Source organism: Ylistrum balloti, unplaced genomic scaffold (genome assembly GCF_031769215.1).
Source record: "Ylistrum balloti isolate Yb309-2 unplaced genomic scaffold, AGI_CSIRO_Ybal_v1 Utg370580, whole genome shotgun sequence".
Classification (NCBI taxonomy): domain Eukaryota; kingdom Metazoa; phylum Mollusca; class Bivalvia; order Pectinida; family Pectinidae; genus Ylistrum; species Ylistrum balloti.
The window spans coordinates 284,816-303,983 of NW_026782361.1; the positions used below are offsets into that span (position 1 = coordinate 284,816).

Genomic DNA, 19,168 nt, shown 5'->3' on the forward strand with positions numbered 1-19,168 from the left:
GCATCAACCCAATGCACTGTAATGATTATTTATGAAAGAAACATGTAACCCCAAATGAAGATGACCTTGTAAATATGGCCTTGAAGATTCAACCCCAGGAAAACAAGATGATGGCATGGAGATGAATTTTAAATATGATCTTTAAAATATAAATAAATTCCACTCACTCAGTTGATTATCTTGCATGTTAACTTTGTGGAGTTGAAGAATGACAATTAATTAATACTTCCACTTCTTCCAAATGTGATGAAAATGCAATTTGAAATATGTCCTTGACCATGTGACCTAGAAATATCAAGGTCAAAGCTTTGTAAAATCACTGTTACAAGTGATCATTTGTAGGTAATTTCTTCTGCATTGTTAAATAGAGTGAAATGACCATTATTGATTGTAGTGATATTGCACTGTTGCCAAGTCACTACTGGAACAAAAGGCCTTTAAGGTGTGACATAACACCTGAGGTATGTATTTTTGGTACCTTCCTCTACAGTTCTCCAACATCAAGGAGATGGACGAAACTGTTAAGTAGGTACAGTCCTCACTGCTTTTATTCCAAAGAATACCAAGGATTTCAGCAGGCCATTGATGTTTGGCTATAACGGTGAAGTGACTTTAATATGATAGCAATAGAAGTCATGCAATGGTCATTTACTCAAGGCCTTACCTGGAGCTTCAAATGTATTTTAGGGTCATATCAAAGATGACAGCAATGTGAACCATCAACAGATAGAATGTCCCTGTCTGTAACTGTATCACCAACAGATAGAATGTCCCTGTCTGTAACTGTATCACCAACAGATAGAATGTCCCTGTCTGTAACTGTACCACCAACAGATAGAATGTCTGTAACTGTATCACCAACAGATAGAATGTCCCTGTCTATAACTGTATCACCAACAGATAGAATGTCCGTGTCTGTAACTGTACCACCAACAGATAGAATGTCCCTGTCTATAACTGTACCACCAACAGATAGAATGTCCCTGTTTATAACTGTATCACCAACAGATAGAATGTCCCTGTCTATAACTGTATCACCAACAGATAGAATGTCCCTGTCTGTAACTGTACCACCAACAGATAGAATGTCCCTGTCTATAACTGTATCACCAACAGATAGAATGTCCCTGTTTATAACTGTACCTAACAGATAGAATGTCCCTGTCTATAACTATCACCAACAGATAGAATGTCCCTGTCTATAACTGTACCACCAACAGATAGAATGTCCCTGTCTATAACTGTCACCAACAGATAGAATGTCCCTGTCTATAACTATCACCAACAGATAGAATGTCCCTGTCTATAACTGTACCAACAGATAGAATGTCCCTGTCTATAACTGTACCAACAGATAGAATGTCCCTGTCTATAACTATCACCAACAGATAGAATGTCCCTGTCTATAACTGTCACCAACAGATAGAATGTCCCTGTCTATAACTGTACCACCAACAGATAGAATGTCCCTGTCTATAACTGTATCACCAACAGATAGAATGTCCCTGTCTATAACTGTACCACCAACAGATAGAATGTCCCTGTCTATAACTGTCACCAACAGATAGAATGTCCCTGTCTGTAACTGTATCACCAACAGATAGAATGTCCCTGTCTATAACTGTCACCAACAGATAGAATGTCCCTGTCTATAACTGTATCACCAACAGATAGAATGTCCCTGTCTGTAACTGTATCACCAACAGATAGAATGTCCCTGTCTGTAACTGTATCACCAACAGATAGAATGTCCCTGTCTATAACTGTCACCAACAGATAGAATGTCCCTGTCTATAACTATCACCAACAGATAGAATGTCCCTGTCTATAACTATCACCAACAGATAGAATGTCCCTGTCTATAACTGTATCACCAACAGATAGAATGTCCCTGTCTATAACTGTATCACCAACAGATAGAATGTCCCTGTCTATAACTGTACCAACAGATAGAATGTCCCTGTCTGTAACTGTATCACCAACAGATAGAATGTCCCTGTCTATAACTGTACCACCAACAGATAGAATGTCCCTGTCTGTAACTGTCACCAACAGATAGAATGTCCCTGTCTGTAACTGTACCACCAACAGATAGAATGTCCCTGTCTATAACTGTATCACCAACAGATAGAATGTCCCTGTCTGTAACTATCACCAACAGATAGAATGTCCCTGTCTGTAACTGTATCACCAACAGATAGAATGTCCCTGTCTATAACTGTATCACCAACAGATAGAATGTCCCTGTCTGTAACTGTACCAACAGATAGAATGTCCCTGTCTGTAACTGTACCACCAACAGATAGAATGTCCCTGTCTATAACTGTATCACCAACAGATAGAATGTCCCTGTCTATAACTATCACCAACAGATAGAATGTCCCTGTCTGTAACTGTATCACCAACAGATAGAATGTCCCTGTCTGTAACTGTATCACCAACAGATAGAATGTCCCTGTCTATAACTGTATCACCAACAGATAGAATGTCCCTGTCTGTAACTGTACCAACAGATAGAATGTCCCTGTCTGTAACTGTATCACCAACAGATAGAATGTCCCTGTCTATAACTGTACCAACAGATAGAATGTCCCTGTCTATAACTGTATCACCAACAGATAGAATGTCCCTGTCTATAACTGTATCACCAACAGATAGAATGTCCCTGTCTGTAACTGTATCACCAACAGATAGAATGTCCCTGTCTATAACTGTATCACCAACAGAATGTCCCTGTCTATAACTGTATCACCAACAGATAGAATGTCCCTGTCTATAACTGTACCAACAGATAGAATGTCCCTGTCTATAACTGTACCACCAATAGGTAGAATGTTCCTGTCTATAAATTTTTCAAAAACATTTAGAACATTCCTTCTAAAATTCTACCATCAACAGGTACCGCAAGCGGTTCTGGCTCTCCTTGTAGACCAGGTATTCACTCTGAGAAAAACTAGAAGTAGAAGATGCCTTCTGTTGGATCGGCCTACCCTGGGGCACTATCACTTTCTTTCCATCTAGAGTCAATGTCGTATCTTTCTTAGGATCTAAAATAAAATTAAAATTCATATTATTCCAGTTTTAAATATTTATGTTCTGACTCAACATCATTACCTATTAGACTTATTTAACTTATCTAACTATATGAAAGATCTTTCCCCCACTCATGACTCATCTTACCAGGTAATGCAAATAATGTTATATTAAACCTTATGAATCCAATAGCCCAGCTCCTCACCCCTCCTCCCCCATGACCCTATGACCTCCAATATCTTGATGACTTACCTGGCTCTGTGTGACCCTTGGCTATGATACAGTCATACCCAGCTGGTGCAGACTTGAGTGTCCAATCATCTGTGAGAATGTGGTGTTCCTCACCAAGGGCAACCTCATCCAGAAACATTATACCTATGTTACCAGCAGGTCGGACTGTAAACACAAGAACTAGACACTCAGAAAACTAATTCAAACTAATAAAATGCAAACTTATCTACGAGATATCACTTCTGTCGATACTATGCTAATCAGAATATGTTAAGGTGTAGAACTTGATTTAATAAAAGTTTAGGGTAAAATAAAAACAAAATTGGTTGCGAGGTTCTCAAGAAAACAGATTGATTTCGAATAGGATGTGATGGTACATGGCACTAAAAATGCATAGCTTAAATATGCAAAGGGACATAACTTGGAACATTTTCTTCAAGAAATTCTTATAACACAAACAGTAGAAGATTAGAGTGTGATGTTTCAAGGACTTCACAGTCATACACTACATATGTCAGTGTTACTACACTCCATACTACTGTTAGTCATTTGTCTGATGACGGTGATCGTGTAGTCATCAAAACGTCACACTCTCTAATCTTCTACTGGTTTGTTATAAGAGCGCCTATTCTAAGGGGAGATAGCTATGAAAAAATGCCATTCCAATTGTATTTTTATCTGTGCCATGGATAAACTTACCATAGCCAGCAGACTTGCTGTTCTCTGAAGCAAAGTAGATGCCACTCCCAACACGCCCACCACTGTGTGGCATTATCCGAAGTCCACCTTTACATATGGCTGCCACTACAGCAACATTGGTTCCATGCCACAGCAGTTTACGATTAGTTATCTTGTCATGTGCCATGAAACGATCACCCTGCAAACACCCTTTATAAATTTTCAAATGCCTCAAACATTAAACCCATAGGGCCTACACATCAGACTAAGTGTATGGGATGGGCTTATTACCAGACAATCAATTACCAACTGGTTGTAACTCTACTGATAAATGTCAACTTATTGGGCTTATTGTTCAGAAATAATGCTATTCATTGAACATTTTAAAACATTTTGAACTTTATTTAAAGTGTATAAAACATTTCTGGCATTTTATCTGAAGATACTGATAGTTTTTTTATTTAAACAAACCTCTCCATCTCGGTCCATACGCCATATGTGTTTGATATTGGTCCGTCTCCAGCCTGTATTGCGTGTATTGTTTGTGTACGTCTCAAGGACCTGTTATATATAGCCAAACATCGGACATGGTACTGACAACAACACATATATCAGAAACAAATAAAAGTTTACAGCATTTTTTTGGATGATTTTCAAGTTCTGTGAAGTCATCAATTTCTTGGGCATTTTAGTTTTGTTGATTTCTAGGTTACTCTAAATCTATAAATTCGGATGTTTATGAAAAGTTAAACTAGTATAAACAGACTTATTAATGCATATTATCCACAAGATCAAGCATCCATGAAATTGTAATATAACAAAATAAAAAAGAAGAATATATAGCAGATATTATTTTATGAAAATACAAAATGGTAAAAAATGTTTTAACCCAAACTGGTACAGATTTTGTTCTAGATCTAGGCAGTTTCACTAAAGTGAAAATGCAACCTTATTTGCATACTTTGGAAATCTTGTGGAAGATTTATTTTACATGATTTTGAGGTGTAATTCCACCAATTTATATATTCATCAATTTTTTTTATGTCTATATATATCTATTCATGAAATCGAATGTCAATGAATTTGCATTTTTTGAGAAAAAAAAAACCCTGTGCTTGATGAAAATATATACAGTAGTTATAGCGGAGAAAAAGTAAGGTTTGTCAAATTCCTGTATTGACCATATATACATGTACATATATAAGTGAAGTCAATATTTCAAATCCTAAAACTCATCCTCAATATTTCAGGGACTACAATCACTTTTGCTCCAACACCTCTGGAACATCTCATAGTGAAATTTGAAGGTTCTGTGTGCAACACCTTGATGATAAGCTGAGGAGACTAATTTGATCCTTTGATGTCTATTAAACTAGTCTCAGGGTCACCTAACAGTATGTTGTAATGGCTTAGAAGTTTGGTGTCTGTCCTTTGTAATCTTTAAAGGAGCATATCAGTCTGTGATTGGTCAGATTCCTCCCCCCCAACCCTCCATCACCTGAAACCCACCCAAGACAATAAAATTACTTAGCTTAAGCCTTCATTTTTGCCATGAAATGTTGCAGGGGTTACTATAACTATATCTGGTTATGGAACTGGTCTACGAGGAGAAGCACAGAATATCAAACAGGCAGGCATATGAAGGACTTTACCTTGTATTCCTGTGATTTCTTGTCTAAAAGGTCCAGCTGACATTTAAGTAAGCCATAGTTGACATCAAGCGGATGAGGCTCCTTTCCAGCATTCTGAAATCACCATAACAACATTATTCCCCCATGACAATACCATTATCAATAAAACATAGGAGAAAATTGACACTGAAAGATGGAACTAATAGATTTTAATATAAGCTGCTATAACTTGATTCAAAATTGTTGTAAAATAAATAAAGTTGATAATTGATACTGATAAATTTTTCTTCATTTCTAAAAGTAACCATTCTGAAAATGTACATTACAAAATTATTGAGCTCTCTGAACATGTGTGAAGAGTTATCTACCTTGTGTTGAGAGCTATTTGCCTTGTTTGAAGAGTTATCTACCTTGTGTGGAGAGATATCTATTTTGCATGAAGAATAATCTGTCTTGTGTGAGGAGCAATTTGCTTTGCGTGAAGAGAAAGATATTTGCCTTGTGTAAAGAGATATCTGTTTTGTGTGAAGAATTATCTGCCTTGAATGAAGTGTTATCTGCCTTGTGTGAAGAGTTATCTGCTTTGTGTGAAGAGTTATCATCCTTGTTTGAAGAGTTATCTGCCTTGTGTGAAGAGTTATCTGCCTTGTGTGAAGAGCTATCTGCCTTGTGTGAAGAGTTATCTGCCTTGTGTGAAGAGTTATCTGTTTAACATGAAGAATAATCTGCCTTACATCAAGTTATCTGCCTTGTGTGAAAATAATCTGCCTTTTATGTAGATTTATCAACCTATCTACCTTGTGTGAAGAGTTGTCTGCCTAATGTGAAGGATAATCTGCCAAGTGTGAAGGATAATCTGTCTTGTGTGAAGAGATATTTGCCTTGTATGAATAGATATTTGCCTTGTGTGAAGAGATATTTGCCTTGTGTAAAGAGATATTTGTCTGGTGTGCTGAGCTACCTACTGTTAATCTTGCTGAAATTGATATAGAGCAACCTACCTTACTGGATGATCTTGTATTCTTCTGGAGACTTTGTGCTATCTCAATATCTCCTAACACCTGTCAACAGACAAACATAACAATCTTATTCATTGTACACGTTCTTATGTTAAACTCATCTGAATATTAAAGTTAATTTATATATATATATATATTTTGTTTGAAACAAAAAAAGTACTCCTCCTCAATATTATCCTTTGTCTTTGAATTCAATGAGTTGATTCATAAAAAGAGTTCAAAATTAATGAATACAAGTATTCTTTATTTTAATTGATTTTTTGTTTATTGAATCACTGCATTTATCAAAGACAAAACCAACAGAACTGTTATTAATGCATGAATTGCCATATATGGCATTACAGAACGCTATAATTGCTATCCAGTACTGTATTATCTGATTGTAATAGATAAAGAACATACCAGGAGCATGTCCATCTTTTGACGAATAGTCTCCAGGGAAGCGATTGTTGGTGGGATTTTGCGACCAAAGTTGTGAGGAATCAGTGTGTAAAACTTAGAGGATAGAGCTGCCAAAGTATTTTGGGGCTTCTTAGCCTTGATGCTAGCCTCAATTTCCTCAAGGCAATCAAATCCCTTGGCAATCTGGGCCTTACTCAACTTTCCAAGGGGCATCTTCTTTACGTCTACAAAATATAAGAAAACCAAATCAGTTTGCACACAATCCATTTGTTTGTTCCTCTACCCAGGTTGCGACAACAATAATCTATAAATATATGTCGTTCCAGTCACCACTAATCTGGTTGTCCCACTATCCAGTCACCACTAATCTGGTTGTCCCACTATCCAGTCACCACTAATCTGGTTGTCCCACTATCCAGTCACCACTAATCTGGTTGTCCCACTATCCAGTCACCACTAATCTGGTTGTCCCACTATCCAGTCACCACTAATCTGGTTGTCCCACTATCCAGTCACCACTAATCTGGTTGTCCCACTATCCAGTCACCACTAATCTGGTTGTCCCACTATCCAGTCACCACTAATCTGGTTGTCCCACTATCCAGCCACCACTAATATGGTTGTCCCACTATCCAGTCACCACTAATCTGGTTGTCCCACTATCCAGTCACCACTAATCTGGTTGTCCCACTATCCAGTCATTACTTAACTAGTTGTTCCACTATCCAGTCACCACTAATCTGGTTGTCCCACTATCCAGTCACCACTAATCTGGTTGTCCCACTATCCAGTCACCACTAATCTGGTTGTCCCACTATCCAGTCACCACTAATCTGGTTGTCCCACTATCCAGTCACCACTAATCTGGTTGTCCCACTATCAAGTCACCACTAATCTGGTTGTCCCACTATCCAGTAACCACTAATCTGGTTGTCCTATAACCTCGCTATCGAATGGGACAAAAGTATGATAAATAACAAAGGGCAATGAGAGAATTATGATTCTTATCCACTGCCCTCCTTCTGGTTGAGAACTATCCACTTATGATGTTTCATGATGATACCTCTTATAGTTTTATTGTAATGCTCCAGACAAAATTTAAGTATGAAATATAAAAAAGGGCAATAACTCTTAAATCATGCAGACAAGAGTGATTGTGTACTGAACTTCTCCTTGATGGATCTATCTACCTATGAAGATTTATGTTGATACTTCCTATAGTTTTTGTGTTATGCTCCAGACAAAATTATAATGAACGGACAAACAGACAGACAAACTGACCGACAAAAGGAGAGATGGATGGACCACAGACCACAGACCACAGAAGTAGGGCAATTTGATCAGATGGTGGGCTAACAAGCCAAAAAAACTTACCAATATCAAACTTCACCATGGCTTCCTTAAACATGTCTTGGTCAAATATGAGTTTCATCAGCATCTGGGTAGCAGTATCCAATGTACAAGGGGCAGTAGGACCGCTGACCACTGGTACCAACTATAATATATAGACAAACATCAGTAAATACTGACCATTGTATCAGAGCCTTGAACTAAAACGAGGGAACTCCTAACACAGTAAAAAATTGCTGGTAATACAATGTTTGCACAAATAGAGGTCATGATTATCGGTGTATATAAATAAAGGTCATGATTATCTGTGCACACAAATAAAGGTCATGATTATCTGTGTACACAAATAAAGGTCATGATTATCTGTGTACACAAATAAAGGTCATGATTATCTGTGTACACAAATATAGGTCATGATTATCTGTGTATATAAATAAAGGTCATGATTATCTGTGTATATAAATAAAGGTCATGATTATCTGTGTACACAAATAAAGGTCATGATTATCTGTGTACACAAATAGAGGTCATGATTATCTGTGTATAAAGGTCATGATTATCTGTGTCATGATTATCTGTGTACACAAATAAAGGTCATGATTATCTGTTTATGTAAAGAGAGGTCATGATTATCTGTGTATATAAATAAAGGTCATGATTATCTGTGTACACACATAGAGGTCATGATTATCTGTGTACACAAATAAAGGTCATGATTATCTGTTTATGTAAAGAGAGGTCATGATTATCTGTGTACACAAATAAAGGTCATGATTATCTGTTTATGTAAAGAGAGGTCATGATTATCTGTGTACACAAATAGAGGTCATGATTATCTGTGTACACAAATAAAGGTCATGATTATCTGTGTACACAAATAAAGGTCATGATTATCTGTGTACACAAATAAAGGTCATGATTATCTGTGTACACAAATAAAGGTCATGATTATCTGTGTACACAAATAAAGGTCATGATTATCTGTGTACACAAATAAAGGTCATGATTATCTGTGTATATAAATAAAGGTCATGATTATCTGTGTACACAAATAAAGGTCATGATTATCTGTGTATATAAATAGAGGTCATGATTATCTGTGTACACAAATAAAGGTCATGATTATCTGTGTACACAAATAAAGGTCATGATTATCTGTGTACACAAATAAAGGTCATGATTATCTGTGTATATAAATAAAGGTCATGATTATCTGTGTACACAAATAAAGGTCATGATTATCTGTGTACACAAATAAAGGTCATGATTATCTGTGTATATAAATAAAGGTCATGATTATCTGTGTACACAAATAAAGGTCATGATTATCTGTGTACACAAATAAAGGTCATGATTATCTGTGTACACACATAGAGGTCATGATTATCTGTGTATATTATCTGTGTATATAAATAAAGGTCATGATTATCTGTGTACACAAATAAAGGTCATGATTATCTGTGTACACAAATAAAGGTCATGATTATCTGTGTATATAAAAAGAGGTCATGATTATCTGTGTATGTAAAGAGAGGTCATGATTATCTGTGTACACAAATAAAGGTCATGATTATCTGTGTACACAAATAAAGGTCATGATTATCTGTGTACACAAATAGAGGTCATGATTATCTGTGTACACAAATAAAGGTCATGATTATCTGTGTACACAAATAAAGGTCATGATTATCTGTGTACACAAATAAAGGTCATGATTATCTGTGTATATAAAAAGAGGTCATGATTATCTGTGTACACAAATAAAGGTCATGATTATCTGTGTATATAAATAAAGGTCATGATTATCTGTGTACACAAATAAAGGTCATGATTATCTGTGTATATAAATATAGGTCATGATTATCTGTGTACATAAATAAAGGTCATGATTATCTGTTTACACAAATATAGGTCATGATTATCTGTTTACACAAATAAAGGTCATGATTATCTGTGTATATAAATAAAGGTCATGATTATCTGTGTACACAAATAAAGGTCATGATTATCTGTGTACATAAATAAAGGTCATGATTATCTGTTTACACAAATATAGGTCATGATTATCTGTTTACACAAATAAAGGTCATGATTATCAAATAAAGGTCATGATTATCTGTGTACACAAATAAAGGTCATGATTATCTGTGTACACACATAGAGGTCATGATTATCTGTGTACACAAATAAAGGTCATGATTATCTGTGTATATAAATAGAGGTCATGATTATCTGTGTACACAAATAAAGGTCATGATTATCTGTGTACACAAATAAAGGTCATGATTATCTGTTTACACAAATAAAGGTCATGATTATCTGTGTATATAAATAAAGGTCATGATTATCTGTGTACACAAATAAAGGTCATGATTATCTGTGTACACAAATAAAGGTCATGATTATCTGTGTATATAAATAAAGGTCAATCTGTGTACACAAATAAAGGTCATGATTATCTGTGTATATAAATAAAGGGCATGATTATCTGTGTACACAAATATAGGTCATGATTATCTGTGTACACAAATAAAGGTCATGATTATCTGTGTACACAAATATAGGTCATGATTATCTGTGTACACAAATAAAGTCAGGTATGATACACAAATAAAGGTCATGATTATCTGTGTACATAAATAAAGGTCATGATTATCTGTGTACACAAATAAAGGTCATGATTATCTGTGTACACAAATAAAGGTCATGATTATCTGTGTACAAATAAAGGTCATGATTATCTGTGTACATGATTATCTGGTATGATTATCTGTGTACAAATAAATATTAAGGTCATGATTATCTGTGTACACAAATAAAGGTCATGATTATCTGTGTATATAAATAAAGGTCATGATTATCTGTGTACACAAATAAAGGTCATGATTATCTGTGTACACAAATAAAGGTCATGATTATCTGTGTACACAAATAAAGGTCATGATTATCTGTGTACATAAATAAAGGTCATGATTATCTGTGTACACAAATAAAGTCATGATTATCTGTGTATACAAATAAAGGTCATGATTATCTGTGTACATAAATAAAGGTCATGATTATCTGTGTACACAAATAAAGGTCATGATTATCTGTGTACACAAATAAAGGTCATGATTATCTGTGTACACAAATAAAGGTCATGATTATCTGTGTACACAAATAAAGGTCATGATTATCTGTGTACACAAATAAAGGTCATGATTATCTGTGTATATAAATAAAGGTCATGATTATCTGTGTATATAAATAAAGGTCATGATTATCTGTGTATATACACATGATTATCTGTGTATATAAAAGGTCATGATTATCTGTGTACACAAATAAAGGTCATGATTATCTGTGATTAAAGGTCATGATTATCTGTGTACATAAATAAAGTGTCATGATTATCTGTGTACACAAATAAAGGTCATGATTATCTGTGTATATAAATAAAGGTCATGATTATCTGTGTACACAAATAAAGGTCATGATTATCTGTGTATATAAATAGAGGTCATGATTATCTGTGTACACAAATAAAGGTCATGATTATCTGTGTACACAAATAAAGGTCATGATTATCGGTGTACACAAATAAAGGTCATGATTATCTGTGTATATAAATATAGGTCATGATTATCTGTGTACACAAATAAAGGTCATGATTATCTGTGTACACAAATAAAGGTCATGATTATCTGTGTATATAAATAGAGGTCATGATTATCTGTGTATATAAATAGAGGTCATGATTATCTGTGTACACAAATAAAGGTCATGATTATCTGTGTACACAAATAAAGGTCATGATTATAAATAAAGGTCATGATTATCTGTGTATGTAAAGAGAGGTCATGATTATCTGTGTACACAAATAAAGGTCATGATTATCTGTGTATGTAAATATAGGTCATGATTATCTGTGTACATAAATAAAGGTCATGATTATCTGTGTACACAAATAAAGGTCATGATTATCTGTGTACACAAATAAAGGTCATGATTATCTGTTTACACAAATAAAGGTCATGATTATCTGTGTATATAAATATAGGTCATGATTATCTGTGTACACAAATAAAGGTCATGATTATCTGTGTACACAAATAAAGGTCATGATTATCTGTGTATATAAATATGATTATCTGTGTATGTAACAAATAAAGGTCATGATTATCTGTGTATATAAACAGAGGTCATGATTATCTGTGTACACAAATAGAGGTCATGACTATCTATTTGTACAAATAATATTATCTGTCAGACAAAGACTAATAAATGGAAATTTCGAATATGTTATAATAACTATTTGCAAAAGAAATTTTAATAAAGAGAGTTAAACCCTACCACAACTAACCTCTTAAATTCACAATGAATTATTGTAAGAAGATATCATCACTCATTAGACAAAAAGTTATGACCATTTATGAGAACAGAATTTTTTTTTTGAAAAGAAGGAACCACTGGCAGAATTAATCAAAAGCCATTGACTAATAAAGGGAGATAACCATTTACAGGAAATGATGTTCCATCTGGTTATTCCAAGTATTCCCCATCCTTTGACTTACTGGCGCATCCACCTCGTCCTCATCATCATCATCATCCCCTGCCATTTCTATTAGAGTGTATTTTCCTGGAGCTGCTTTGAAACTCCCTCGGTTTGCCCATTTGTTCTTTGTTTTATCTGAAAACTTCTTTTCAAAATCAGCTGTTGCTTTGGTAACATCTGTAAATGGCCCCTTTAAGGCATTAGTTCCAGGTTCTCCCTGTAAATTGATATCTATATGTATGACTTCAAAGCCCTCATTAGCATTATATCCTTACAAAAGTTTACTTAGCCATAGTTTTCAGATATAAAGTGCAAGATAGCATATATAAATCCTACAGGGAGATAACTCTTGACACTGATTTCGGGTATAAAGTGTAAAGTACCATATAACCTTATGGGCAACTATTCTATACATTGATCTAGGGTACAAAGTGTTAGGTAACATACAACCTTAAGGGATATAATTCTTAACATAGATCCAAGTTATAAAGAATTGGATAACATAAAGCTTTAAGGGAGATAATTCTTAAAGTGGATCTTGGGTATAAAGCAAAAGGAAGCATATTGCCTTAAGGGAGATAACTCTCAACATTTATCTATGATGCAGTTTATTTCATCGTTTGGCTCTGCTGTATTTAACTCTAAATTATCAAAAGGTGGTATTCACTTGTGTGTCTTTTGTATAACACGAAAGGCAACCTTATGAGAGACAATTCTATTATGATCCACAGATATGTGTTAGGTTATACACAGCCTTAAAACAGACAACTTAAAATTACAAGCACAATGTACATGGCATATATCACATCAAGAATCATAATTTATACATTGTTAAATACATATTACCATTTTTACAATCTTACCACTCGTCCCCATCTGTTCCAGGCATAATAATTGGCCCCTTGCTGCAGGACCTGAATCACATAGTACTTGTTGTTGTTGTGTCCAATATTTGTCTGGTTTAGCATACAATCATAGTCACTATACACCTGCAATAATGAAATAATTAGCAATAGTAATCAACTGGCAGAATTACAATATTCAACTCAGACTTAGGTATTACTACCACACATTCTTAACACAAGTAACTTCAAGAATATCATGAACCTGTTAATCATGTATAACAGTGTGTAAATATATATGATACAAATTAAAGTTGTCTTTCATTCAGTAATTGCCAATAAGTGTTACTTAGTTGTATACTGGCCCCCAGTCAATCAGATTTTTATCTGTATGTCTGTTCCCTTGTCAGGCAGTGTTACTTGTATACTGGCCCCCCTGTCAATAAATGTTATTTGTATGTCTGCCCCCTTGTCAGGCAGTGTTACTTGTATACTGGCCCCCTGTCCCCTTGTCAGGCAGTGTTACTTGTATACTGGCCCCCCTGTCCCCTCGTCAGGCAGTGTTACTTGTATACTGGCCCCCCTGTCCCCTTGTCAGGCAGTGTTACTTGTATACTTGCCCCCTGTCAATAAATGTTACTTGTATGTCTGCCCCCTTTTCAAATAGTGTTACTTGTATACTGGCCCCCTGTCAATAAATGTTATTTGTATGTCTGCCCCATTTTCAATTAGTGTTACTTGTATACTGGCCCCCCTGTCAATAAATGTTATTTGTATGTCTGCCCCCTTGTCAATTAGTGTTACTTGTATACTGGCCCCCCCTGTCAATAAATGTTATTTGTATGTCTGTCCCCTTGTCAGGCAGTGTTACTTGTATACTGGCCCCCCTGTCCCCTTGTCAGGCAGTGTTACTTGTATACTGGCCCCCCTGTCCCCTTGTCAGGCAGTGTTACTTGTATACTTGCCCCCTGTCAATAAATGTTACTTGTATGTCTGCCTCCTTTTCAATTAGTGTTACTTGTATACTGGCCCCCTGTCAATCAATGTTATTTGTATGTCTGCCCCCTTTTCAATTAGTGTTACTTGTATACTTGCCCCCTGTCAATAAATGTTACTTGTATGTCTGCCCTCTTTTCAAATGGTGTTACATGTATACTGGCCCCCTGTCAATAAATGTTACTTGTATGTCTGCCCTCTTTTCAAATAGTGTTACATGTATACTGGCCCCATGTCAATAAATGTTATTTGTATGTCTGCCCCATTTTCAATTAGTGTTACCTGTATACTGGCCCCCTGTCAATCAATGTTATTTGTGTGTCTGCCCCCTTGTCAATTAGTGTTACTTGTATACTGGCCCCCCTGTCAATAAATGTTATTTGTATGTCTGCCCCCTTGTCAGGCAGTGTTACTTGTATACTGGCCCCCCTGTCCCCTTGTCAGGCAGTGTTACTTGTATACTGGCCCCATGTCAATAAATGTTATTTGTATGTCTGCCCCATTTTCAATTAGTGTTACTTGTATACTGGCCTCCTGTCAATCAGTGTTATTTGTATGTCTGCCCCCTTTTCAATTAGTGTTACTTGTATACTTGCCTCCTGTCAATCAGTGTTATTTGTATGTCTGCCCCCTTGTCAATTAGTGTTACTTGTATACTGGCCCATTTCTCAATAAATGTTGTTGTCAGGATACTCCTAAATATTTTACCACAATGTTTACAATTGTGTAACTATAAGTTTACTATGGAGGTTACTCAACCATGACAGGTCATTCACATACCTGTTATGCACGCGCTGTGCCTCAGTTAACTGTGAACTTATCAGATCAGTGTGGGCAAATGTAGGCACCAGGTAGTTCTCAGGTAAGTTGGGGAACTTGTGCTAAGCATGCACTTACAAGGTATTTTGTGGGAAACCCTAGGTGGGACTGGGCAGTACCAGACAGAACTTCCACAGTGGAGGTTGAGTTGTCCAGGGCTTGCCACCATGAATATTAGGAGTACTGTTGTGAGGGCTGTATGCCTAATTCCAGGAATTAATATGTTGGGAGCCTAGAACTGGTACCTGTTGGTATCACATTTTATAAGCTATGTGCTTCGAAGCTGTGTGGGCTGTGTGCCATGTTGTCTGTCTAGGACTGTGTGTCAGTGAGACATTTAAGACTGTGTCCATGACACTGTAGCGGTCTTGTCTGAACTGTATGTCCAGAGACTGTAGTTGTAGGACTGTTTTCTAGAGGCTGTGTGCCATATTTCTGAGAATCAGGACTGTGTGTCCAGGGTGTTCGGGATGAAGCTACCTATATATTACCCCGAAAATACTGAGGCCTCCGTTAGGAGTTTGTGACCAGAATCAGGACCTTGATGAAGGTGTTATAACCAAAGGAACTGATCATGATACTACCTTGACTGATGTCGTCCATGGAGGAGTGAATGTGTATATCATGTCGCGCTATGAACGTGTAACAACAGACTGTGATATTCAGTTAGGGATGGGATAATTTCTCAGGTTTTGGTATATAGTATAATTATTACTAAAGGGGGCTTCCGTATTGTTAGTGTAAGAGGAAAGTATGAGTGTGGTAAGGTTAAGTGGTGTGGTGTGTTCTTCGTAGGATTTTGTTTGTTTATTTTGCTTGGATTGTAAATAAATGCACATACGTTTCGTTTTGGGGTTAGCCAATTTCCCACACCCTGTGACAGTTATTTGTATGCCTGCCCACTTGCCAACCAATGTTATTGTGATGCCACTTGTCAATGTGATGCCACTTGTCCATCAATGTTATTGTGATGCCACTTGTCAATGTTGTGATGCCACTTGTTAATCACTGTTATTGTGATGCCACTTGTCAATCAATGTTATTGTAATGCCACTTGTCAATGTTCTTGTGATGTCACTTGTCAATCAATGTTATTGTGATGCCACTTGTCAATCAATGTTATTGTGGTGTCACTTGTCAATCAATGTTATTGTGGTGTCACTTGTCAATCAATGTTGTGATGCCACTTGTCAATCAATGTTATTGTGGTGTCACTTGTCAATCAATGTTATTGTGATGCCACTTGTCAATCACTGTTATTGTGATGCCACTTGTCCATCAATGTTGTGATGCCACTTGTCAATCAATGTTATTGTGATGCCACTTGTCAATCAATGTTATTGTGATGCCACTTGTCAATCAATGTTATTGTGATGTCACTTGTCAATCTGTTCTTGTGATGCCACTTGTCAATCTGTTCTTGTGATGCCACTTGTCAATCGATGTTATTGTGATGCCACTTGTCAATCTGTTATTGTGATGCCACTTGTCAATCTATGTTATTGTGATGCCACTTGTCAATCTGTTATTGTGATGCCACTTGTCAATCTGTTCTTGTGATGCCACTTGTCAATCAATGTTATTGTGATGTCACTTGTCAATCTGTTCTTGTGATGCCACTTGTCAATGAATGTTATTGTGATGTCACTTGTCAATCTGTTCTTGTGATGCCACTTGTCAATCTGTTATTGTGATGCCACTTGTCAATCTATGTTATTGTGATGCCACTTGTCAATTAATGTTGTAATGCCACTTGTCAATCAATGTTATTGTGATGCCACTTGTCAATCAATGCTACCTATATACTTGCTCACTTGATAAATTACCACACAATATATAAATGATCTTTACTTGATGAAATATTATTAAAACATTTCATGTAGTTCAACATACTGAACATCCTGTGATAGGAAAGTAACTATCAGGTTTAAATTTCTTTGCTTTCCCAGCATCAGCAGTCTTCAGAGAGGCGATTGCATCTTGTACAGTGGATGGTCCAGGTGTAGGGTCAGCCTTTGCCTTTTTCCCACCAGCTTTGGTTGCCCCAGCTGCTTTCCTCTTGGGTGGCATCTGTTATAAATCCAGAATTTTTGGTTATAAAAATCAAGTAGTTGATACACTTAACACGAACAGAAAAATAACAAGCTTGCCCAAGGACAAAGCAATAACTGGACCATTCCTCTGCTTCCTGAGAGACACCGACCGTGACAGGTAGGGAGCATGGAACCCTGCCCCTCGGATCTTCACTTGAAGTAATGCAGGCTAGGCCAATGCTATAAATGACAAAGCTTTCACTAAACTTTGTTGCCACTGACTGTGCAAAGGTACCTTGCAAATACTAAGAATGTACATACAATATTTTCTCACATCACCAAGGGATCCACTGGTTGCCAGGGATGGGACAACTCTATCTCACACACAGGTGGGGTAGGGAATGATATGCTGCATGTGTTATGATACTACTCACATGTTATTTAGCATAACGATGTTGCAAATTTATGATACTGAGATGAATAGGTTTCATAACAACTTACAATTTGTTACTGGCTTTTTGCTCACCTGGTTCAAAGGACTGATGGGTTTATGCCATAGGGGCAGCATCTGTTGTCTGTCTGTCAACTTTTTTACAAAAAATAATCTCTTGTCATGAATAACTGCACAGATTTTAACCGAATTTGGTCTGCAGCATCCTTGGTAGAAGTGGGAGCAAGCTCGTATAAATATTGGTTCTTGGACTGAAGCATTTTTGCATGAAGGGGAATCAATTTTGTATACATGGTAGATCCCTAATAGGGAAAATAGACACGAAAGCTTTCAAGTTCAAATCATTCAATTTTAGCAAACTAAGCCAGATGAACGACACTGGCCTTATGGGCCTCTTGTGTTAAAGATAACAAATATGAATCTGTTCCATGGACAGATGTATAAGATTTTTGCTGACCAGCTGAGATTTTCCTGTTTATGGAAAAGACCCATGTAAGATACTATTAGTCAATATGCATGTACGTCTACAATGTATTGTAACCGTAATGCAATCTGGATAGATTTGCAAAATGTAAACGATATTATTAGATTTACATGTTAAAAACATTACATCATGTAGTTTAGATTGTCGTCACCGCTTTTCAACAACGAACTGGTCGTGTTGACAATACTGCCCGGCTACTTCCTGGTAACTGACAGTTGAGTGTAGACCTTCAGTCCACATGTAAACAACCGACATCCTGTCATCTTATTAAAACATTGGACAAAGATAAGTAGCATGTCACGTGCACGCGTTTAACAATTGTGTTACTCACCCTTACTACACTTGACAGCCCAAGCTCAACAACTCTACAGAACGATGTTTGCAGACTAAACGCGTACTATGAACTATAAATGTTGTAATAATGCTGACACCCACATAATTCCAGCCAATCAGTAGCTGCCATACTGACGGACTACAGCGAGTTGATTCCTGTCAAATAACGTCAAAAGTACACGCACTTTACCCAAATAGAAATACTGCGTTGATAATTACATACGACTAGATACATCAGGTTTAAAACAGAAACCAGATGTATTTTAAGACACCATCCCTCATTTGTGGTATAGACAAGAAGTTTTATTATATTTGAATTTTCGTAGAGA

General features: G+C 36.4%; 1 protein-coding gene across 2 annotated transcripts; it reads right to left on the reverse strand.

Annotated features, from left to right (window-relative positions):
* Window positions 1-846: 846 nt before the first annotated feature.
* On the reverse strand, window positions 847-18,911 carry LOC132556591 (protein mono-ADP-ribosyltransferase PARP3-like). Of its 2 annotated transcripts, XR_009554476.1 has the most exons (13): window positions 18,838-18,911; window positions 17,432-17,608; window positions 13,745-13,870; window positions 12,901-13,098; window positions 8,369-8,489; window positions 6,995-7,218; window positions 6,575-6,634; window positions 5,595-5,687; window positions 4,414-4,503; window positions 3,964-4,141; window positions 3,286-3,429; window positions 1,316-3,047; window positions 847-1,143 (listed from the first exon to the last, which is right to left on the reverse strand). XR_009554476.1 is itself a non-coding variant. In XM_060221013.1 (12 exons), exons 2-12 carry the CDS (start codon window positions 17,606-17,608, stop codon window positions 2,878-2,880), a joined length of 1,581 nt encoding a protein of 526 aa, XP_060076996.1. In that variant the 5' UTR covers window positions 18,838-18,911; the 3' UTR covers window positions 847-2,877. The 2 variants fall into 2 exon arrangements, 1 of the variants encoding a protein (XP_060076996.1); XM_060221013.1 differs by having other exon boundaries at window positions 847-3,047.
* Between the last annotated feature and the right edge of the window lie 257 nt (window positions 18,912-19,168).